Source organism: Hypoxylon trugodes (genome assembly GCF_022578975.1).
Source record: "Hypoxylon trugodes strain CBS 135444 unplaced genomic scaffold F4822scaffold_3, whole genome shotgun sequence".
NCBI lineage: Eukaryota > Fungi > Ascomycota > Sordariomycetes > Xylariales > Hypoxylaceae > Hypoxylon > Hypoxylon trugodes.
This window is the reverse complement of record NW_026250018.1, coordinates 4053647-4077910: the sequence shown is the minus strand read 5'-3', so window position 1 is coordinate 4077910 and position 24264 is coordinate 4053647. Positions and strand designations below refer to the sequence as shown.

The following is a 24264-nucleotide window of genomic DNA, read 5'->3' as shown; positions in this document are numbered from 1 at the left end:
TGGCCTGATCCATGATCAAAGAATGATCTAGACGTAACAGGGGCTTGGCTCTCACCGAATATACACAGATTGCAAGTGCCAACCCCAAGCCACGCGGTGCCGCAATATAGTGTTTAATATACCTTCAATGTAGCCTTAGTATTTGATGTCTGAACAGAAGGGATTGTCCTATGATTTCCTAGGTAAGTCTGTAGCCTTACTGTTTAATGGAGGGCGTGTATCTATTTTAAACCCGATGAACTAACCCGCGTTATAACCGGTTTGGCGGGTATGAGGCTACTCCCCGCAAGACTTAACCATGTGCTTTATAGTGAGGCTATACTATAACTATACGGCTGCGAAGCCGTTAGCCTCATCTGTACACCCCCACGTTTCCTTTTAATTTAGATACTTAGGTAGGCTGAGAGATACAATAGCCCTACGACTGGTATCTATGACACAGACTATGAGTCCGTCAGCCTCGGTCGCTTATGTAGGCCGATACACTGGGAAATACGCCTCTCCTGAGTTGAGATGTGGCTCCAATAAACATGATGGGTTTTGGTTCCCCGGCGTAAGTGGCTTTAGATGCCTGGCTTGCTCTGACAACTATATAGCTCAGCCGATATTTCAAGGTCTTGTGATGTATTTTCTCACACATGGCCTTGTATGAGGCGATTCCTATATGTGGCTTTAATTGCTTACTAAATACAACTCATAGGTGTCAGAGAAGACTTGTCCATGGTAACTAACCTAGTGGTTGAAGGAGTCGCAGAATCTGGAGGGTTGATATTTCGTTCCCTAGGCATACCTTCGGAAGTAGGCAGGTAGGTCTTCAGTTCGCTAGTTATTACCGAGGATAGTTAATCAATATTGTCGCTGGCTACCTTGGATTTGCTGACGCCGACCTGAATTTCGATTATAAATGATAGTCTGTAACTATACTATTATGTAACTCGTTATAGTGGATTTTCTATAGTACTAGGCTCTAAGAGCGAGGAGCTTATATGCAGGACGTATGTGGAAACGGTCAAAGCCAACTTTAATGCCGTAACTATACTTCAAAATTCACAAACGTGACACAGCCTCATGTTGGTGATGCTGTTAACATGTTCTAGATGGGAGAGAAGCTTGCAGTGTCACCAATTGACCCATCGGAGCCAACGGATAAAACAAACAATGCATGCTTGTTATGAGGAAACGATGACTCTTACGAGTATACCGAATAGATAATTGGATACGCGTAACTCAAGCTGATACCCGTCAGGGGTTGTCCATGGGGTGGGTGTATAATCGTATTCTTATGCTGGGGAGCTTCTTGGTCCAGTTGTATAGGCCTACAAAGGCCACCTTGCTATGCTGGACCATATGTGAATCAGTTAACGGGACTAGGGCGTACATCTATGTTGTTCGCTGGAACACATAAACCATTCTGCTGGTTTGGCTTCAGGGTCCTCGTGTAATTGATGGAACAGTGGGGGCTTTCTGGATCTATAGATTCTATAGATTCGGGGATCCTGTGGGCTCAAAAGCTCAAAGGGTCAAAAATGAGGGATGAACTCTCAATTAGGGAAAGTAGGTAGTCCCACTTTGAGGTCTTCGGAGGGATGACTCTTAAAACGTCAATGGCTACAATTGCCCCTGAACACGTCTGTCCTGGCCCATAAGAAAGGCCTGCTATGTTGTACAATGATGACTGGTCTCAATGGATTGATAGCTTCTTGCTTTTTAAGTCGACGTTGTTAAGAAGCCGAGGTTCGAGCTGTTGAGAAAAGACTATAGTATAACCAACTTTCTAGCATTCTAGTATACTCCACCTATGCGACTGAATGGATCAAGGAATCCCGTTACTGTTTCGGGGTATATAGACTAGCTTTCTCAAATGATGGTTGGCTGCTGGGGTATATATCCACCGTATCACCATTTCTCCTGAAACTCCCCGTAGTAGGATCTCGAGTTCAGACGAACGCGTTCTCATGAGGCTCCACCGGGTACTAGGATGTTACGACTGACGTGCAGCAATGAGATCTGTACAAGGCTGAAAGGGGGAATCGGATACCTGAATAGATTTGGCGTCGCGTGTTTTCCAAGCCGGGAATGATCGCGGGTGGGATTTAGTTGGGCTACATCGGGGGAACCTTCAACACGACTAACTATGCCTAAAACCGTGTTGATGGTTGCCCGATGTCAAGTTAATCAGCAGCTGGTCATCATGCATTGCAGCATCGCGCCCAATGGATGGAAGAGTATGAGTAGGTCACGGCGGGCTATATGTATTTCCTAGCCAACCGTCGTTGAGGGTTTAAAAAAGTAGGACGGAGGCGATTGGTTCAGGGGAAAGGAAGAAGAGAAGAAATAAAGATAGACGAAAGAAAGAAAAAAGAGAGAGCGAGAGTCGTGGACGCGTTAAATGGAATATGTGGGCATGCAGGAGGCAATTGGATGTGTTGGCAGGAATCGACAGGCATCTCTCTCGCGTGGACGACAGCGATTGGGCGAGCTGCAGGTCTCCAAGCGCACCCCCCTCGACCAGTGCGCCAGTGTAGGTTAGCAACCGTCCTGGATTTTTTTTTCTTTTTTAATTAGCGAGCCGCGGGCGGGAAATATTCCAAAAGGCTAAGACGGACAGGGACGGTATGGACGGACTGGACGGGGATCTACACTGTTGACCGCCGTCTCGGGCAATGCAGCCTTAGACTTGCCAAACTTGCCAGGGCAAAGCGACGATTTGGCTAAGATGGAAAGGTCTAAGGCATGGAAGGCGAAGAAGCTTAGCAATGCAATATGCAGGGCCAACTCATCGTCCCCTTCGCCCAGCCGAGAAGTATTTCTCTATCATTGGTGAAATGAATTATTGGGCAAAATAGCGGGAGTAGTTTGTATACGCAGATACGTTGTCTGGCTGAGTGAGATGATGGATTCTTGCATCCCGTAATGCGAAGTGTACCTTTTCAGGATGGTACCTAACGAGAAAAGGGAATCATTCTTCGTCTATGACTCCCTCCGTCCCTCTCACTTTGAGATATCGGTAATCTCTAGTTTTTTTCCTTTTCATGGTCGGCTTGCTTGCTTGTCGAGACTTGTTTGGATCATTGGTTACCGAGACCCTCCTTTTCTTGCGCCGTTTGTGTAGAGTTGTATAGTTGTCAAATGTGAAAAGCCGAAGCATGACTGACAATCAAGGGTACAATGTCTGTTAAATTTAGAGATGGCAAAGACATAGTGGAAGTTGTCTTTGTCATACTGTGTTCGACTGAGCTATCGGTGTGTAGCCGCGGGGGCGGCAAAGGACCTGGGACTCGACTTCGAGCCATCATAACTAAGTACCTTGCCATAATATGTGTTCAAGTATCGTACCTAGGTATGTATAACCTAGGGGGGAATTAAGATATGAGGTGGTATAACAATAAAATGAGCGAAAAAAACAAGGACTCGGCTTGCTAAGGAACGAGTTATTTCCGTGTATCCAGTCATAGGCCTCGAACTTTGCCTCTTGGATGGGGTGTGCATGTGTTGTAGCATCGTCATCATTATGGCCGCCTTGTGTGTTGTACACCCGCCAAATGAGGGACTAGAATTACTTGTAAGGTGGTTGGTTGACTCAATTGGATTGGATCAATTCGTACGCATGTGTGTTATGTATGTATGTTTGGCAAACCCTCGGAGGGGGCCAAGGCGGTGGGCAGGGGGAAAAGAAGAGAAAGAAGAAAAGGAGGGGTGCCCGCTCCGTGTGGAGAAGAAACCCCAGGATACTGTACAAAAGTACATGACAAAACGGCGGGAAGGAATTGATACGAAGATACCTAGGTACCTATAATTCAATGTGCATAACCTTGAACAGTCCGACAGTTTTACGGATTACGGCAAAGATTTAGTACTAAAATACTAGTGTATGCCAACGTGCCAGCTACATGTACACACATCGACATCGACGCCACGATAGTGGAGGTACAAGGCTTACTTAGCTGCAATAGGTACAACTCTTCAGGCGCGTTGGTGTACCTGCGTACCAAGAAGATGTGAACCCGCGCGAATTAAGCTCGTGGCAACACCCTTGTACCCATGCAATCTTCAGATTTTGGTGGATGTTGCTTCTCCCTTGTCCCTTCCAATGCCGCTCCCGCTTCTGCGTAATCATACCTACATGTACCACACAGTAAAAAGGGTACTAAGCGGTGCTAAGCGGTCTCTCAATTTACCCCACGTCGGCCAACGACAGTGCGACAACTAAATGCTGTTGTGTAACTGGATGCTTCGACAGCTGGACAGGGTTCCCAAGGTAGACAGTAGAACAGTCAAATGAAGGAAGGTCCGGGGCAAGAGGGCAAGACACATCATCTGTCTCTTTCCTGCACTGTTGCTTCTGCCTCGCATCTGCTGCTGCCGCCGCTGTTTTGCTGCTGCCGCTGCTTCTGTTGTCTGCATTTTTTCTTTTTCCCTTTCCTGCTTGTCTTTTCTACTGCTTACATCTTCCGTCATCGTCATTATCATCCGCTTCCCTACTCCCTCTATCCGTCCAGTGGGAATAGGCCATCTATTATCTACTTTATCTTACTTACCTATATCTACGTAACTTATATATATACCCATTTTCCATTATATACTTATATACCGGGCTGCCGGAGCCGACAAGGCACAAACGAAACGAACGTTACCAAACGAACGGACGAACCAAACGTTTCAACATAGGGTCGCGAAAAAGTGGCTGGGATGAGCTGAGAAAGAAACAAAAAAGAATACTTAGCATAATTCCGTACTATTATCTCTCCCTGCTGATAATATCTACCGAGGATGCTTGCTCATACAGCTCACGCTGCCCAATAATTACTTTCATTTTCTTATGACCTGTTGATCTGGGATCAACCGAACCGCGACCGCGACGGGACTAGTAGACCCTCCCACCCCCAGAGCTCTAGAGTCCCTCCGTCTCTATCATATGGATACATATCTAATTATATTCCCTACTACTTGAGGCCCAACCTCTACCCTACCTTGACACCAACCCTACCTACCGCTGCTACTACTACGACTACTACTTACATACATACATATCTACATACGTACTTACATATACATACATACACCATACCCTTCCTAATCTTTTATCTGACTTACGCTTTACCCACTTGAGCTCCCCGCGCAACCCAACGCAAAGGCGACAGACATTCCACAGACATTCAACGTTCACTCAATACTAGGCGACACAATCCTTTTCCGTGCTTCATGTCTAGATGACATCTTACGGAAATATCACGACAACGTCGACGACAATCGAATAATTCATTACTATATCCACCGTGGCTACCTAGCAAGCAACTTCTTCGTGGGGGGTGCTGCTAGTCGTGCTGGGGTGATAAAAAAAAGAGGCGGCGCATTTGCGAATATCTTCATATGCACCCATTATGACGTCCTTGTCCATGCAGCGATCACTCTCGTCGCCCGTTTGTATACATTCTTCTCCACGTGAGTCGAGTAGATAAGCTGCACGATGAGACGTGCCAGGATCGAATTGTCGACCTCCGTAGGCCAGGTTGCTGACTTGCCGAATTCGACTCTAGCTGTGTCCCCGACCGCTACCCGTCCCCCTTCGCGGTCCCCGACTCCTTCTCCCGAAACCCGACCGGAACCCTCGCGCCCGCGGCGATTTCGATCGCGAAGCCCTTCTAAACTTTCGAGTGGTCACCGACGGCGAGAGTCGTCAGGCTCCGTCCGCAAAATCGGTGGCGATGAATCATCTCGTGATGCAGCTTCAAAGCAGCAGTCCAGCGCCAATACGAGCGCCGGCGCGAGTGCGCTTAAGAAGCCGGTGATAGACCAAGCCGTAGGCCCGCCGAAGCCCCCTCCGTCTCCGTCCCCGGCCTCAAGTCCTCCCGTTCCGTCTAGCCCATTACAACCTATTTTGAAGGACCAGGATGATTCCGGTCCCTTTCCGCGACAACTACTAGCCGATGTATCCCTATATACCAATCCCCATCTGACTGTCGAGAATGAAGGTACTACTCTGGAAGAGCTCGCTCATTTGGTACGGCTGTCTAAGTACCAAGAGCGCAAGTGCGCCAACACTCGCATTCGTCTTCAGAGAAGTTTGATTTCTACTGCGCTCTCGGCGCGGTTAACTCGTTGTGGAGAAACCTCATTGCGCAACCTGGCTGATAGTTTCCGAAACGACGACAAGAGAGCCTTTGCTAATCTTTTTGGTGCCATTCATGATGTTCGGAATAGTTGCGACGCCACCCGTCGCTATGCCCTTTTGGAGCCAGAGATGGAGTCCTTGCAATCTTCAGGACTTGCCTCGGCCGAAACCTTGGTACCTCCTCCAAGCACTACAGGAAGCATTGGTCCTGGTACTTCTGTGACTCCTTTCCTCAATGATATTTCTGCTTCCGCCAGGGAAGCCTTCCTGAGTTTTCTGACCCAAATCCGGACCAATCCGGATTATCTAGCTACGCGGCTCTGCGCCCTGAATACCTCAGAACTCCAAGCTCTTACTACATTTCATCAAGGATTGGAACCGATAGAATCCGTTTTACCGTACCACGGCCGTGCTGGTGGACGTGGACATTCTAGCGGTCCGAGTAGACAATCAGGACAAACTCCCAATGCCGTTGAGCGGCTTCTTTCTTTCCAACGCCACGATCCTCTTTCTGCTCTCATATACACCTGCTTTGCTAACTCGGCCGGCCCAGACAGTGCGGAAGACAAACGCAGAACAGGTATTTGGGCCACTGCTTTTGCTCGTTTGATCTCCACCAAGTCCACCAGTGAGCCGGTCTTGATCTCCATCCTCAATGCTTGGTCTGCTATGCGTGATTGGTCTGGACGAGCCAATATGGAATGGTACTTGATGAAAATACTCGAGGACGGCGCGTTCCTGCTCGACCGAGCTGAGGACCAGAATGGAACGCGGTTTAATCTTTCCGACTGGACTACCAAGGATAGCATTGCTGCCGAGGAGTTCTATGAACGTGCCGTGAACGATCTCTTTGCCATTATTGATGACGAGGATGCAACCGGCATCCCGGAAGGCGTCATCGAACTTGGGAACGAGATTCTCCGTCGGTTGGAAATGAAAGACAGCACACGCAACCTTGTTGATACCACAAGGAGATGGTTTGTATACAAATGGCTTTTTTCTAGTTGGTTACTTGCTGTTGTGATCCACCCAGAAAGTTATGGAATGATGGCTGAGTATCATATTACCGAATACGGACGCCAAAAGATTCTCAAGCAGGTCGCTACGCTTGCTCAGCATTATGTCGTTGAGATGCTCGCAAGTGGGAACCCCCAAAAGCCTGTTTCTACACCTCTGAAGATCAAAGGTCATGTTGAAAACATTATGGCTCGTTTCAAACCATCAGGAAGCCAGAGAACCGGCAGACTCCTCCCAGCTAGGTCTATCACATCCCTGAGGGAGACTGTTGAGGTCCACCCATATTTGGTGGTCAGCCCAGCCGACATTGTTACTCTGATCAATGCCCTTTACCCCGAGCGCAGGCCCCAATCTGCTCACTCAAGTAGTATCCGGTCCGGCGCGCCGTCGATATCTGGCTTTTCTGCTATTTCTCAGCCTATATCTATCGGCACGTCAAGGAGTAACTTTGAAACTGCCTCTGTCCTTAGTATGAGCACTTCGTCCGTTTTCAGCGATGGAACCACATCAGGTGAACCTCTGCTTGAAGATCAAGTAGCCGGTACACCCCAGAGGCGCTCGCCGCCTGTCCCGGATGGCTCGAGACAGAAACATACCAACAATTACGAAGAGGATGGGTACCGTCTCCGATTGGCGATGCATGAGATGAATCAGATCTTAGGCCCCGAAGTCATCTCTGGTTCATGTCACCCCTGTGCCGAACGCTGGGCTATCGTGTTTATTTCCGCTGATGGAAGTAGCCTTTCTTTGCAGATGACATATGATCCCGATGATGACGCCGAGGAGGAAAATTCATCTACCACTAGCGACACTGAGGATGAGGAGCCTGATGAGAAACCCGAACTTGATAAGGATTATCACCAGCTTCGCGACTCAGTTTTGAAACTCGTCGAAGATTTCGAGATCCCTCAAGGCCTTGAGGATCATGGTACCAAGACGACGTTCAGTAACCGAGCTTCTGGTTTAAAGAAGTATCGATCCAAGAATAAGATCATAACGCCAGGGACGTCGATGGGCAGCCGCAATCCTTTTCGTAGTAAATATGAGGAAGAGCAGAAGTCGAAGCGGAACGCCGAGGAAACTGCCCGCAATTCTGAAGGTAAAGACCAAGCAAGCGAATCTGGATCTTCGTCGGTTTTGATCACAATGCTTGCCGCTGCCTCGTCACAATCACGCATCCAGTCCGACTTTGTATCCGCACACCTCTACTGGAAAACTCTTCAGCAACTGAATGCTCTCTCTTCCCCATCACTACGTAAGAATGGTTTTGCAACTCTCCTCAATATTTTCTCTCGCGGTCCTCGTGATTCGATTAGACGCTCGGCTTCGGCAATCGAGGAGTACGACGCCTGGCTTGTTTGGCTGAAACAGAGCCAAGAACGCCACGAAGGCCTCATCGAGACCATGATGAAACGTCTGAAAGCGTTGAGGGATAAGATGTGGTATGTGACGGATGTTCATAACTCAGCTCCTTATGAACAGACTCGGAACATATGCAGCGCACTGAAGATAATGGGCGTACCGAGGAAATGGGGCACATTTCAACGGAACAGAGCTCAATTGGCTCGAGGGCCTGCTGCTGCTTATATATACCGAAACGAATCTCAGATGTTGGACCTATTGGCTGCTAGCGAAGACCAAGGAGGACCGAACAAGCTCAGCGACGCTCAAGCCGAGATAACTAGTAAGTGGCTAGAATCACTCGGCATCCAAAATATGTGTTCAGGAGAAGAGCGTATACATCGGTTTTGTTGCGAGGTCGACAGTTGTGTACAAAAACTGGTCGGCGAAAACATCGTGGACGGCCCTGTGCTTTGGTCCAGTGAATTGTACTCTAGGGATCGCAAGGCGTTTGAAGGTTCCCGAGTCGGTCGAGGAGATAGGGAGAGCGTGTGGGGTGACGATGCTGCTAGTGTCATTAGCAGCGAACATGACCGGCGATACGCTTCTCCGACTCGTCGTCCTCCTTCGGTGGCTCGGGACCTGAGAAACATGTCTGCATATAACACGAGCCAGGTCTCCATCGATTCACACCGTCGGTATAGCTTCTCGAGAGCCAGCACTGCAATGTCTGATACCTTCGATACGCATGATTATTTCGGAGCTTCCTCTCCTATTCATGCTATCGATTCAACATCGACGTTCTGGTCTCCTTTTCAATCCACAATGTCTACTGTCAGCTCAGCAACATCGCGTGCACAATCACCGACAACAAGCGTCACCAATTTATCGAGCACCACTTATTCTCATCCGAACCACCAGCCGTTACCATCTCATCATTCTGCTTCACGGTCTGGCGCGTCTGTGTCTTCGAATGAGACCGTCCATCTTCGTCGTCTTTCAGAAGGGAAGCAACGATTCCTTGCTGATCTCCGCCAGACTCTTACTAGTCTTCTGCTGTCTGAACTTGGTAACCTTGTGTTTGCATCCGGTTCCGAAACTGATGGTTGGTTTGGAAATCTGGGACAAGAATGTATTGAACGTCGAGACACCGAGGAACGGAAAGCGCGGCGACCTTCTGGAAGGAGAGAACGCACAAGCAAGAGCTCTGCCAAGCAGAGAGTAATCGAGAAGAGGAAGAGTTTTGGCAACCTTCGACAAGCTGGGGAGAACTCCAGAGCGGATTTGAATACCGATAGGCCTGATAGCGCTTCTGGCCCGAGCAATGATAGTTCCGCTACAAGCGACACAGTCTCAGCTCGCGGAAAGTCCTCCAAGAAGAAAGACACACCAGACTTCCCCTATACCAAAGCCTACCAGAGGCTGTTAGGGATGTTTGCTGTTCATCCCAACCCATACACCAAACTCAGTGCTCTCCTCGAATTAGAGCGTCTCATAGCTGCCTCTTTGTCCAACGGTGGACGTCGGTCTCGAGCATTACGGCACCAGTCCGTAAATATCGATGAAGACAGTAACACACTAGGCAAAGCCGAGTCCAACGAGTCTGGTACCGATAGCCTTAGGGAACGGCGATCGCAGCCATTCCAATCACATATGCTTTCTCTTCAGCCTCGCCCCGCTAAAAGTGCCGACGCGCGGTCTATCGTTTCCGTGAAAGAAGCTGCAAACACGGACGCAATCGCTAAAATATTGCGATCGCTCTTCAAAGACGCGGGTATTCGGCCGAAAACGCTTTTCCGTGATCTCCAGTTTATTAATTCGTTTGTTTCTCCCGCCACCCTTGATACGGATCGCAATAAGGCCTTCTGGGATGTGGTAGTCGTAGCATTGTCGTTGAAGCAAGACGTAATCATGACAATGGTTGAGGTCGCGGATGAGATCTTGAACTTCTATACTCCTTCAAGGAAACGTTCCGGGGGTAGCGACGATTCACCGGAAATGTTGCGTCAACCGCCGATCCATTCTCTTCGTGATGCAGCAAAGATGTGGACGATCGCGGCGAAGGAGGGCAACGCGACGGCGCAGCGGGAGTTGGGGCTTTTCAACCTTAGCAACCCCGAGCTCGTAGAGAGAAGCACACTACCATTGTCGAAACCACGCGACGTATTTAAACAAGCCGTCATGGAGAAATTCGGGCCCCGATCTGGAAGCATGCGTCCTTCCGCTGACCGGAGCCGAAGCAGCCTAAGTGCGGCGGGACCGGCCTCTTCAGGCATGCAGGATACGGATGACGTGAGGAGCGACCCGACTCTCATGTGTGTTGCTATTCACTGGATGAAGGAAGCCGAACGTGGCGGGGACGAGTTGGCCAGGACGTTCCTCGGCCAAAACGAGATGATGGGGCTCTGATGAATGTTACGCTGACGTTTGTTGCTACACCCTGCTGCCCGTCTTACGTTATTTATCATCTGTTTGCACCTACGGATTATTTGTCAAGCGTTATTCTGGCTAAGGAAGCGAGATACAGGTTCACATGTTTAACATCTTTTGCGGTCATCAGTTGGATACCCCCTTGAATTTTCATTTTCATATCACCTCAGTGCTGCTTTTCCGTCTTGTTCAGAGTTATAAAAAGATCGATACCCAACTACCATCCGGCCTTTCAAATCATGTTTCGGGCTTAGGGATATCAGGATAAAAGAGTAGGGCATGATGACGATGATGATGATGGGATGGAATATGTTGGAATTTGGGAATATACACACCACACATAACCCGTATTTCGCTGGGTGGGAATATTACCCTTGGAGTGGAAATCGGCAGGCTGTACGAATATTACTTTTGTTGTTTATGTATGCGTCGCATTATTCAAATCGATCTTCGCCGCGTCGTCAGATACACCTACCTAATGTAGGTAGGTAAGATGACGAGACGCTATACGAATGGGTTCTTTATACTCACACCATTACTTACCTCCTTTCTTATTTATCTACTTTAGTTAACTCATATAGACAGGTTACGGCAGCATACGAGATGGATATACCAAACAGGGCTATTTTTATTTTTATCTTAATTCTTATTTTCAATAGAGGATAATATGCATCCGGAATTCCTTGGCAAAGCTCAGCTTTTTATATCTAGGTATGTGAATGGTGAACAATGCATGAGACAGAAAGAGAAAGTGAAGTTGGTATTTGAAAAGAGACTAAACAGGACAGCAATTACTTGCTGTTGGTTATATAGCGTAGGTAAGGCTGCCTTGCCAATGCTATAAAAGACAAATACGGAATGGTGAGGTAGGGCTTGTGTTACTATCTAGATATGCATTCGGTCTTTGGACGGTCTTTGCGTGGCGATACTTACTAAAGGTATGCTGCGACTCGGGCGAGAGGAAGATTCATAAAGGACCAGCCACCTAAAAAGGAAGGGAAGAATCCAAGTGGTGGAAAGTATATCACGACGGGTTACCTTATTGCTGGGAACTTTTGTTGGGCTCGATCGTGTAGGTCAAGAAAGTCTTGGCAGGAGAAGCTCACATATGTAACCAATGAATACTCCTTGGTGACGTGATGCATGTGACGAATTATGTATTAATAATATGCTTGGGTATCTTGGTTCTTAATCTATCTTTCCTCTCATATCGGGCCTTGATATGTGGCCGCCACCACGTCCGCCATCTCCGTTCTCTTGCATATTAGAACTCCGCCCCTCACCCTCGGGGTCTATGGCGACAACAGTCATATCCGACCGGACACGGAATTGCTTACCCCTCCAATTTACCGTAGTCCCGAGGAAGACGGCCCAAGTCCAAATAGGGAGGGCTAGGATTTCCCGTCCTAGCCATGCTAAAAACCATTCACCGAATCGGCGCTTCTCCGCTCCGCCGCGACTAGTCCCGCGGGCGAAGAGTGGCGTATGTTCATCCACGTGGATACTTTGGCCGGCATGCAATTTCCTGAATACGAGTCGGTCGACACCCATCCAGAGAGTGACACCAGCTAGCCAGCAATACCACAGAGTTTTCCAAGTTTGTGGCACGCCAAGAGTCTGGTGAAACCATGGCACGGTGGTGAATCCAAAGGATAGGTAAAAACAGCAGACCAGGCTCTCTACACCATGCTCGACTAATGTTGCCGATAACACAGTCCACTTCCTAGCACGTAACCACCTCACTCTGCGTGCGACATATGCAGGTACCGACATTCCTGCCATGGGTTGAATCGCCAAATCCCCCCAAACAAGCCCGTGGTTGGCGTAGCCCGGTAGATCGGACCGCCACAAAAGGTCGCCAATGACGTGGTCCTCGCACATGAATAGAGAGAAATGGTCTAGACCTTTGGGCAGAGTAGCGGCTCTGCCCGTAAGAATCGGGTTCCGATCCGGATCGGTAACTTGATCGAGATGCGACTTGCGAAACATATTACTCTTTCCCACGATACATGGCGCGATGCCAACGGTATTAATGGCGCCATAGAATTTAGCATGAGTAGTGGCCATAAACATTTCCTCCAGTCTTCCACCTCCGTGGGCCCAGGACCGAGAGAAAACGGAGGAAGGGACATCAATATTCGATTGCGCATCGGAGCCGCCTGTTACGGAAGACCCAGATAGGAGAGTTTGACCTTCGGAGTTCGAGCTACTCATGGAAGTGACCGTATCTACCACCAAGGGGAGCTGATGTACGAACTTGAAAGGTGTTGCTCTCTCACCATTAGGTTGATACCCACAAAGCTTGTCAACCATACGACCAGTCACATCCCTCGCGATCCACACATTACAATCTAGTGGCCATATAATATCTCCCTTCGCTTCTCTATATGCCCTACTCAAGTTGCGTATTTTTGGGTTGGGACCAACATTATCCTCGTGCCCATCGTCCCCATGGAGGTAAGGGTCTTCGGTCTCAACAAAGACCTTCGCATCGAAATTAGGGTAATCATCGAGCAACTTTCGAATTACTGGATACGCGGCATCTTTTTTGGACGAGACACAGAAGTAAATAGTCAATTTGTCCTTCGGGTAGGACTGATGGAAAACGGAAGCGAGGCATTCGTATAAACCGGGCTCTAGACCCTTGGCAGGTCGGATGATGGTTACATGGGGTACTTCATTCTTCGGTAAGGATGGGGATACGGGGTTGGTAGGTATGGATGAGTAATATCGAACGCTGTTGGAAGTTGTATGATTAGAATGGTATCTCTTTGCGAAAGGTTGGGAATGCACAAAACACAAAATGCTTACATCTTATAGATTCCTATCCCCTGTACTAAGATGACGAATGAACCCCATACGATACCGGCACAGCCGAGAAATTCGACAATAGAAGAGAGCATTGGAACCTATCAAGGTGAGATGGATCGTCTTTACAACATAACAAATCTAGCCATGAGAGAGATTCGAGAAGATGAAATCGGTGAGAGTTGTTGTTATTCGAGAGGAAGACACTTCTAAGCAAGATGGAAAAGGACTTAATACAACATAAGGAGATGACAGCTGTGAAATGGAATAATAACAATCTTCATCATTAATTGTTGCGACTAGTAGTGATAGTATACGTAGTAAGAAAAAAGAGAGACGATTAGATCCGTGCCACTTGAATAATGACGATCAAATCTTTGAACATGGGATTGTTGTCATTCTATTATTGAAGCGAGATACGATCAAATGCGAAATGCGGGAGAGTCCCACATCGGTATTTGAGCGGTCCGCGAGAGGGACCCGCTAATAAAAAATTATATCCAATTTTTGCAGGTGATCCCATGACATCCGGAGAGAGGATCGTTGTTTCCCTCTGGTATTATCTGACTCTAATCACTTTTTTTTCGGCCTTGCGTACAAGGCCCCGAAGCCACAAAGATTGGGTACATGTATCCATTTTATTAAGTACCAAAGTATCTTCAAATTGCCCCACCTCAGCTAGAAAAGTGGTGGAATCCGGATAATTCCGAGCCGAACAATCCAATAGAATGAGCTCCATTTTTATTTTTATTTTATTTTGTCCATTCTTTTCTTCAATTCCGCTAACAAAAAGATTTCTTCACCTCCCACATCTTTAGTATCACCAAACAAGAAAGACACAATTATTCGTCTTCAATAACGAAGGCGAAGCTCAGTCAAGTTAATCTACTTGACGAGCGGTAAATGGCTTACTGAACCGAAATAGAAATATTCCAATTATGTAAGTTTCTCCAACATTCCGTCACAATCGTCGTTACAGCAAATCTACCCCAGATGTTTGTCTTGAAATCCCAATCTTGTATATAACTCATTTATACCTAATCGCGGTGATGACACCTTTAATACGGAGCTTAGAGATGTAAAAGTCTCGATGAGTGCCCAAAATTATAGACTACAACGGTATCTGAGCGATTTTAATCATGCCATTTATTATTGATATACCCTACCACCATCACACCACACATAAATCTCGATCATTTCCCTCAGTACGCTATAAGACTCGATTCAACTCGACTAACATCTTTCAAAGTAGGTCGGCATGATGAGAAACAACAATGGCAGACACACCCAATATCGTGTCCGCCACCTCGAACCTACATGATGCCCCTTCGGCTTCTGTAAATACCACCTCATCTACTCAAGTGAAACCCAAATCTCGTCCTTCTACCCCCAAAGGACCTCCGCTACATCAATTATATGCCCTTCCCGTCCCGATTCGTACCTTTCCGCTACCCAGCTTCTATCCAAATAACCCAATATCTCTTTTCCATGTCATTTACGCATGGGTTGGCCAACTCATCTCTCCGCCACCAGCTGAACCTGCTATTATCTACCAAGGTATCTGGTCACCTGAGACTCGATCTGTTCATATCAAGGATCCTAAGTCAATAAGGGCATTATGGGAGCAGGGATTCTTTGGTAAAGGTAACTACAGCCGAAGTGAGCCAAATTGGCTCAAGCGAGAACAAGCTCGGAAAGGCAATAATGGAAATCATATCGCCGAAGACGTGACTGCTCAGAGGCGGGAAGAGCGTAAGATGATGAAATGGGATCGTGCTAGAAAAGAGCAAGAAGCTATCCAGCGAACCAGACTTCAAGAAGCCTGGGTAGCCCCCGTCGGGCCTATGGAATTGTTAGCTCTTCCCAACTCGGAACACGATTTGAAACCTGGATACCCTAACGATTCACTAAATGGAACACCTACTCAGAGTATCATTACAAATAGCACCGAGGGTTTGGGTTTAAGCTCTGGTTATGCGACGCCGAATGGGGATGCTACACTAGCAAATGCCACTGCGGTGGATGCTACTGATGCTATCGCCGATGGGAAAGATGCAGTCCCAGCATTACCCGATATGAATGGCTATGCTTCACCCCCGCATACGCCGACAAGTCCTATCAAGAGACGCAAATCCGTACGATTTTCGCCCAAGGTTGACTCAACGACTTTTCAGCTATCTGATCCACCGAATCCCAACCATGGTACACAATCAAATGGAGGTGTAGTTAATGGAAATTTGACAAATGGAAGTTCTCCATCGTCTCAGTCGGCCAAATCAGGCCCGTTTGAGTCTATCTCGGAAAGTTCCACTACTTCCACGTCGGGTCCGACCAGTTCTGAGTTGAATTCTGAGATCGTAGACAAGGAGCATCTCCAATTATGCCTTGAAGAAGTTTTCTATCTCGTATTCGCTCTTGGGGCTCTAACTGTCTTAAATCCAGTGACTGGCAAGCCGTTTACTACATCAGATTTATTCACACTCTGCCGTCAGACATCATATATTCCTCCGAGAATGAAGAATCTTCAACCGGACGACCCCTTTCTTATTCATTATGCTGCCTACCACCACTTTCGTTCTCTTGGCTGGGTAACACGGCCTGGTATCAAGTTTGGCGTGGATTGGATGTTGTACAACCGAGGTCCCGTCTTTTCCCACGCCGAATTCGCAGTGATTGTGTTACCTGCTTACACAGGCCCTTGGTGGAAGACTGAAGGTCGTCAACCACCTCGGAAGTCTTGGCATTGGCTTCATACTATAAATCGTGTGCAAGCCACGGCATTGAAGACTCTAGTCCTCGCTTACGTTGATATACCACCTCCATTTGATGACGAGCTTGGCGCTACAGAGATCTTTAAGCGATATAGAGTCAGGGAATTTATTGTTAGAAGATGGTTAAGCAATCGGAATAGAGATTAAGTGGCCGTTTAATGAAATGCATTAGGCGGTATTGCATTGGGTGGCGTTCGGGCTGATCTAGATACATGGCTTGATATGATTAGACGTGCTCAATGATGATAGACGTGTTGAATTCTAATACCAGCTCTTGAACATGAATGATCTGCCTATAGCTTATCCAGTAATTTACCCATATTTGAGGCGTGATATATATCCTAACCAAAATCTACTCTTCCATTGTAGTCGTCGCATAACATTCGTCGGTCGCTGCCACTTAGTCATCTCGTATCCAACCTACAATCAAAACAAGACTACCCAGGTAGCTGTCACATATTTCGGTTCAATGATTTATGTGCTACAGCAAAATTTACATAACTATTTTTCAACCCTCCAAAATTGCTTCATTCAAATATTCTCGTTTGCCTCCTGTTAATTCTCATCGTCGTCTTCTTCAACCACGCGATCGTAATCCTTCTCGCTAGCAGCAGGTAAAAACCGTGTCGAGACAGTGAAACCAACAGCAATAATAGCCAAGACAAGCCAGATGAGATAACCGAAAAGTAGCTGCTTCTTTACACTAACGGCGAAAAGACTCGCAAACAATACGGGGCAAAAAGCACGCAGGCCACTTGTAATGGTAAGTGCCAGGGCATTAAGAGTACCGAGTGTCATAGGTGATGGCGATACATCGTTAAGCGCGAGTTGAACACCGGTAAACGCCATGCTAACGCCTGAGCCGAGGATCACGAGAATTGGGGCGAGAATGAAGAATACAATTTCTGTTGCGCGGGTTCCTTGGTATAAGATTAGATTCAGGAAAGGCATGATGACCATGAAGAATGGGTATGCGATACCGCAGGCACGTAGGACGCCGTTGGTGCCGAAACGGTGTTGAAGTGGCGGGAAGAGGACGAGGAGCCAGATCGCTTGCGAGAGACCGGTTAGACCCATGAAGAGTGAGATTTGAAGGGAGCTAAAACCGAAGCCGCCGAGTTTGGGGTTCGTGAACCAGAATACGTTGACGATGGCTGTGTAGGCGAAACCCAAGAGCATGGCGTGGCCGTAGTTGTATAGTACGATGCCGACGCCTGGAGCTTTGAGGAGGTCTAGGGTGGAAGATAACGCTGGTTCGGTGGGTGCGCCGGCTTCTACTTCGCTGTCGGGGTTAGTAGTGTTTGGTTTGGGGACTTTACTCTTGTGCAGCGTTTCTTCCAGGAAGAGCGCGCTGCTGGCTACGGCTGTTAAACCTATACATCCGACCACGATGGAAGATAGAGCGTAGGGGTATTTCTCAAAGAACGGTATACCCCCGAATGTCCCGGAGTATTGATGCGCGGGATCAGCTAGAGCGCCACCGACTAAAGGTCCCAAAAACAGGCCCATATTGCCGCTGAATGCGAACCAGCTAAAAGCGCGGGCCTGAGTGTGTGGGGTACTATGCTCGGCGAGCATAGTACGAATGGTGACGACGGTGCCTGCGAATATACCGGCAAGGCATCGCAGGACTATCATCTGCCATATGGAGTGCGCAAGTCCGAAAAGTGAGGTGGAAATGGCGATGCCGACCAATGATGACACGAGGACTGGTTTGCGTCCCCAGCGGTCGGCCGCACGGCCCCAAGCCAGCATCACAAGCATTTGGGTGAGGGAGAAAAGGGACTCGATAAGTCCGGCATAGAAGCCTACGTCTGCTTCTTCCACTGCATCATTTTGTTAGCTATTGCCTATTGACGGTATATTTTATGCCAAGAGAACTTACAGTGTCCATTTTCCTGTACCATTTGATTGATGTACGGGAAAATAGAGAAGAACGCAATAGGCTCAATGAGTCGCGCATAGCAGAGCAAGAAAATTTGCAGCTTGGGCAATGGCTTATCTTCAGGCTTCTGTAGCAAAGGCCGATGCGATTCATTTTCCTCGATGATAGCTTCAGCGACGACTGAATCGCTTGCTACTGCTACGGGAGAGGCGGCTAGAAGCGGTGTTGTTTCATTGGCGGCTTCGATGGAAACTCGCTCATCATTGCTGGTCTTATTGTTATCGTTTGATGAGTTGGTGAACGCCATTTTTTGGTGGCGCACAGCGTTATGCACCTTTTCCAAGGAAATGAAACTCCGATGAAATTTCTTTTCAAAAAAAGAAAAATCTATTCGTCCTTCGTAAATTATCGGATGCTGATTGTGTCACACCAGCCTCGTTCGCACAATTCTCAAAAACTTCAGCGAGCTCGATACACCAACTGGGTTAACTTGTGTCAATCTTGACTCCGTAAGTGTATACGGGTAACCCGGAGCTACCTTCTTGGACCTCGCAAATCGCCTTGCTCGAGATGGGAGAAGAGAAAGTTAGGAATAAAACAAGTCTGTAGATCTTCACGACAAGGCTATCGCATTTTATGACGCGGCAGGGTTGAGACTGTTGCTTGTGCTTATGTTCATGATAAGCACGTAATGCACGATGCATAATGAGGCACACAGTGTATACTACACAGTATTCTGACCATAAATGCGGTGTGCCAATCCCGATACAGCCACAATCCGCGAACTCACAGTGTTGGCTTATAGTGTACACAGTGTCCGAGTCGGCTCTTTAGTGAGTAGGTAGGTACTTTACAAGTCATCATCGTTGTTTTGAGGCCGAAAATAATATCGTCGTCGCAAAAGCACGCATAATCACTCAGTTCAAACATCGTGTCGTAGGTATCTTACATTCATTAAAATGCTACTTGAAAACAGAATCGGGTAATCAAGGCAATCGCCCAAGAGATATTCCAATCTGGTTCGAAAATCATGCCCGATCGTACCGAAACAAACATAAAATCAAACGTTGGAAATATTAACACTAGGATATACTTTAGAGGTCTACAAGCGGTATGATAGCTTCAGTTCTCCGGGAGCCTCGTATGTCGGGACCTTCATATCGAGAGCAGCACCCGAGTATCCGAGATCTTCGGCGACTAACGTGGCAGCCTTCTCGCCGATAAGAAGAGCAGTAGAGTACCTGTATAATGCGTTAGAAGATTAACAAGATACGAGCAATGGTTGTTCGCTTACGTGTTGCAACCAACGTTGTCGGGGCAAATACTGAGATCAGCAACCTTGAGTCCTTTGACGCCGTGGACGTTTAGGCGCTCGTCCAAAACACCGTGTTTGACGATGCTGTTTCCTTCCTTGGGAGCCATGGAGCAGGTCTAAAAATCAACGTTAGTATTCCTCCGCTCTTGACGATTAAAAAGTAGACGAGTACTTACTCCTAGACAGTGCCAGGTACTCTCAACATGCCTCCTTACCCATTCCTCGACCGCCTCGATATCCTTCTTGCTGTACTTAAGCTCGTCACGAACATCCGCCTTATTACTGTTCAAGATATTGGCTTCTGGCCTCTTGGATGGCTCCGGGTTGAATACGCTCCAGCTACCGTGCTGTAGACCAGCACTTAGGTTGCCGGGGAGGGCATATTTTTGAGTAGTCTCAAGGTCCATGTCATTAGCACGGGCCGGCGAGTCATAATCGAAGAATGGATGCATCGCCTGGACCTCGCCAGCATACGCACCCATGCGGCGGGCGGTCTCTCGCGACTTGATGTAACCCCATACCATGGGTGCCATGTCACGCTCGTCATTCATGAAGCCCGGGTCGAAGTCGGGGTTCTCATAGGGGTCGGCCGACTTGATATGTGTGAATCCTCGGGAGAAGGGGTATTCCAAGAAGTGGAACATGGTGAAGAAGTTTCCAGGTGGCCTACGTTGTCAGCAAAGTATTGGTCGTGTCGAAGTGAAGCATCACTTACATAAGCATGTGGTCACCAAACCAACCAGAAATGACGGAGTAATGCATCACGGGCTTGTCGGGCTTATTCTCGAAGTATGACTTCCATCCATCGTTGAAGTGGGGCGTGGGCCACGATTCGAACTCTTTCAATTCCTTCTCAGTTGGGCGGATCTTTACACCAGCATCGATACCATTAGTGGAGAGGGGGCCAGTTCCCTTGAGGGCCCATTCATCGAATACCTCTTAAGATCAAGTTAGGATTATGGTTAAGCAGAGATGTTGATGGGGTAGTACGTACGCTTCTGCACTTCTGGTACGCCCCGAACGAAGTCATCGAAACTTTCTGTGCCAGGCTTCGCGCGATAAACAGAGAAGGTTAGGTAGTGGTCCTGGAAGTTAAGACCGACACCGGGGAGGTCAACAACCGGCTTAACACCGGCGGCTCTGAGCTTCTGGGGGTCACCTGTGATATGTCAGCATTGGAAACTTGACTTTTCAGCATGATACACAAACCAATGCCAGATCGCTGAAGAATTAGTGGGGAAGAAAGGGTGCCTCCAGATACAACAATCTGCTTTCGTGCTCTGAAGGTGCGAGGCTTAAGCTGGTTGGGGTGGAGAGGCTTGGTCGGCCTTGAACCAAATTAGTCTTTCCCTATAATTCGACAACTGGATTGACCTTACACGGTCTGAACGGCTACGGCTCGGCCATTTTCGATGATGACCTTGTCAACCTTGGTGTTGCAAGCAAGGTATAGGTTGTCATAGACGGCACGGGTCGAGTGAACGTAAGCATGGGCACTATCGCTACGTCGGCCGGTCTATAATCCGTAGTGTTAGTTATGAACCGAAGTCACATGTATAAGGACGAGACATACGTCACGGTTGATCCATTTCAACCAGTGTTCAGCACCATGACCAGTAGTTAAGTCTTGTAGGTCATCGACGACGGGGATATCTTGGGATTCCGCGGCCCTTAAGAAATCATCCTTGATCGGATATGTGCTTATAACAGTCAGTATCCTCGAACTTTAGAAGAAACCTAATGTTGAACTTACTAGTTTCCGAACGAAACCTTGATCGGTCCCTCGGATCCGTGGAGTTCCCTTTACTGGTTAGTCCTTCTCCTGATATTTACTCTAGTAAACTAACTTGTTATGGCAAGCCCGTTGATAGGTTTCATGCTTCCTCATAAGTGGAAGAAGCTCCTTAGTGGACCATCCCTTGGCCTGGAAGTCATCGTAGTCCGAAGCCGAAGCACGTGTGTACATCTATGGGGCGTTAGCTCGAGGTAATTGGACCCTTCGGATTCATTCACTCACCAAGAAGTTGATGCTAGAACCACCACCCAAGATGTGAGCACAGGGAACTACCGCCTTCCTGCCGGAAAGCCATTTAGAAGGGCGGGCCTCATAGAAGGATGCTGTCTTTGAGTCCAGCTTCATGTTACGGGGGTAAACCCCTGGCCTGAAAACCCATGGATTGTTGAGGTTCGACTCGCCACTTTCGATGAGGAGTACCTTCAAGTTGTGGTCCAAGTTGGCCAGGCTAAGCAGTATGAGCACAGGTATTCAATGCCAATAGATACTCTGGGTTGTGGATGATGGACGTACCGACCAGCTACAACACAACCACAACTTCCACCACCACACACGATGATATCGAATTCATCTGGTAAGGGGCTCATGTTTTCCTATTGCAATTTCTTTTAATCCCGACTGAAAGGTTTGGGGAAGATGTTGTGAAACAACTCTGGGGGATACCAATAGCGTACTTATGCTTTACAGGAAAGATGGGTAGGCCGGATCTACAAATATCTAAGAAGAGGGGAACCTACGAACCTAGACCCTAAGATGCCTCTCCTCTTCGATTTTCCGTATGAAGCCGCCAATGATAGCTTTCAATTGCTTAGGCCCTGCATTCAAGCTCGAATACTAACCAAATCCTCCAACTCCCCCTCGACCGATAGCTACTTACCTATCTATCTAAAGTAAGTACTCAACTTGATTCCGCCAACTCACGGTCGAGGTCATCTGATATCTATTAATGCAACATTTCTGCATGCATGCCAGGAGCCGAGACGAGTTGGTCGGATAAGATGAAGCACGATCCCAGGAAAGAGCTGCGGCACAGTGAAACTCTTGTCCAACCAAACCTGGATCAACCCAGTTCGGCTCTCTTTCTATTCCCATAAGCCGCCCTATACATATAATAAATATGTATTCAATCTAGTTCATCCACGTCATCGACATTGGCTCAACCATTGTAACCGGTACGAGCTTCCAAGGCATAGCCAAGCTGTAAGAGAATGTAAGAGTGATGTCGCCTAGCAACGGCAACATCTCGGTGAGGCTCGGGAAGTTAGTGTTTATAGCCTTGTGGTCCTCTACCCCTGTCGGTTTCCTATACAGGGTAACATTGCGTATACCTGTAAGCCCATTGGTCACTAGAAGATGCAGCTCCTATGCAAGAGGAACATCAGAATGCGGGGTGGAAGCTACCGTGAGGTCAAATACCCGTCAAGACGCATGTGGCCCATGCTTCCCCGCAGTCTTAGGGGTTGAATATATTATGGTTCGTCTATTTCGTTGGGTCTCTCTCCATCCTAGAGCAGCATCCCGCATACGTAGCTTGCACCAATAGTCCCCATGCCGTACCTTAGCGTTCGGGGGTTTAGACTTCTCCTGGCCAGAATAGCTCGTGTTGGTCCGCGTCTCTAGCTTGACCGTCTTAACTTAGATGGTTAGGACTTTTCAAGATATTCATCAGCTCCAAGAGTTATTTTGGTTACCCCAGAGTCCACAGTGCATTAGTTGAGACCTGAAACTGGAGAATCGATCTTTAGTGTTGAAATTCTAAGGATCTACCCCGAGCCGTAAAAGCCGATGAGGGGGCTCCCTTTTCCTGATCAAGAAATAGTCAGCCGGCAACGCGGAGTTGGACATCTTAAATATCATAACGTTGAACTGCCGACAAAACTACCACTGGTCGATCCCATGTGTACTACCTGAAATGCAGAATTATCTTCTCGTTGCATTCAACAGCTGCATACAACGAGGGGAAATTGGAGAAACTGACATCTCGTACTGCAACAAATAACCCGTATATTTTTCTTCCCGGCCAATTCAAATCATGTGCCCTCCACCATTCAGGCTCAAGAACCAATATCGAGGTACAGGTAAAGTTACACACCCATTAAACGCTTTGACGGGGACCATATAGCGAACCTATGAGAGTAGGAGGGCAGTGCGGAATGATTGGCGCCTATTCCGTTACTTAAGCTTAAGATCGTCGTGATGAACACATCGGGTCACTTCAGCTAGTTCTTCACTTAGCCCTTCGCCCCCTTACTCTACTCGGAAAATTCCATAAGGTTAGATGAGTGAATATTGCACACGAGACACGAATAACACTCCCATTACGGTTGGTCCTCGATTTTTATTCCCCAATTCAGGTAGGAAGTCAGATTCATACCTATTATGAGATCGCCATTTGATCCCTAGAACAGACACTGAATATGGAGTCCCACGGGGAAAAAGAAAGGAGCGTTGCTTGCAGTACGAATCAACCAATAAGTGTACTATAGAATTGTTGACCCCCACGCAAAGCTGAACTTATACACATTGCGTACGACTCTGACGACTACGACGGCGGTTTTATTCGTGTCTCAAGTTCACACGAGATATATCCATTGGTCATGCTTCTAGATGCTCGATGATTATACCAGTGTCCGTCAGCCGTCTAGACCCCATTGGCGAGGAAGTAGGTCAAACATTTCTTCCTCCCTTTCTGCTGGTAACTCGTTGCATCCCCAACACATCTCGATAAGATGGTGTGCATGTACAACTTCGGGTTAAATTCACGGTACAGCTAGGCTGTATGGTGACATA

General features: G+C 47.7%; 5 protein-coding genes across 5 annotated transcripts; 2 read left to right on the top strand and 3 right to left on the bottom strand.

Moving 5' to 3' along the window:
* Nucleotides 1–5025: 5025 nt before the first annotated feature.
* Nucleotides 5026–11029, top strand: F4822DRAFT_193535 (uncharacterized protein). The gene is made up of 2 exons (XM_051453609.1): nt 5026–5424; nt 5538–11029. Exons 1-2 carry the CDS (start codon nt 5382–5384, stop codon nt 10877–10879), a joined length of 5385 nt encoding a protein of 1794 aa, XP_051317485.1. The 5' UTR covers nt 5026–5381; the 3' UTR covers nt 10880–11029.
* A 1011-nt stretch (nt 11030–12040) lies between these two features.
* Nucleotides 12041–14276, bottom strand: F4822DRAFT_397521 (glycosyltransferase family 21 protein). The gene is made up of 2 exons (XM_051457626.1): nt 13712–14276; nt 12041–13637 (listed from the first exon to the last, which is right to left on the bottom strand). Exons 1-2 carry the CDS (start codon nt 13801–13803, stop codon nt 12089–12091), a joined length of 1641 nt encoding a protein of 546 aa, XP_051317484.1. The 5' UTR covers nt 13804–14276; the 3' UTR covers nt 12041–12088.
* A 671-nt stretch (nt 14277–14947) lies between these two features.
* On the top strand, nt 14948–16830 carry F4822DRAFT_193327 (uncharacterized protein). Its single transcript, XM_051453608.1, has one exon. It carries the CDS (start codon nt 14983–14985, stop codon nt 16624–16626), a length of 1644 nt encoding a protein of 547 aa, XP_051317483.1. The 5' UTR covers nt 14948–14982; the 3' UTR covers nt 16627–16830.
* F4822DRAFT_193326 (MFS general substrate transporter) lies at nt 16831–18760 on the bottom strand. The gene is made up of 2 exons (XM_051453607.1): nt 18365–18760; nt 16831–18305 (listed from the first exon to the last, which is right to left on the bottom strand). The coding sequence occupies exons 1-2, from the start codon at nt 18669–18671 to the stop codon at nt 17035–17037; spliced, it is 1578 nt and encodes a 525-aa protein (XP_051317482.1). The 5' UTR covers nt 18672–18760; the 3' UTR covers nt 16831–17034.
* Nucleotides 18761–19137: 377 nt separating this feature from the next.
* F4822DRAFT_397519 (putative alcohol oxidase) lies at nt 19138–22233 on the bottom strand. The gene is made up of 13 exons (XM_051457625.1): nt 22212–22233; nt 21988–22067; nt 21697–21922; nt 21527–21645; nt 21433–21480; nt 21253–21379; nt 21059–21195; nt 20889–21007; nt 20674–20838; nt 20395–20617; nt 19856–20345; nt 19659–19795; nt 19138–19605 (listed from the first exon to the last, which is right to left on the bottom strand). Exons 2-13 carry the CDS (start codon nt 22059–22061, stop codon nt 19467–19469), a joined length of 2004 nt encoding a protein of 667 aa, XP_051317481.1. The 5' UTR covers nt 22062–22067; nt 22212–22233; the 3' UTR covers nt 19138–19466.
* Nucleotides 22234–24264: the final 2031 nt, after the last annotated feature.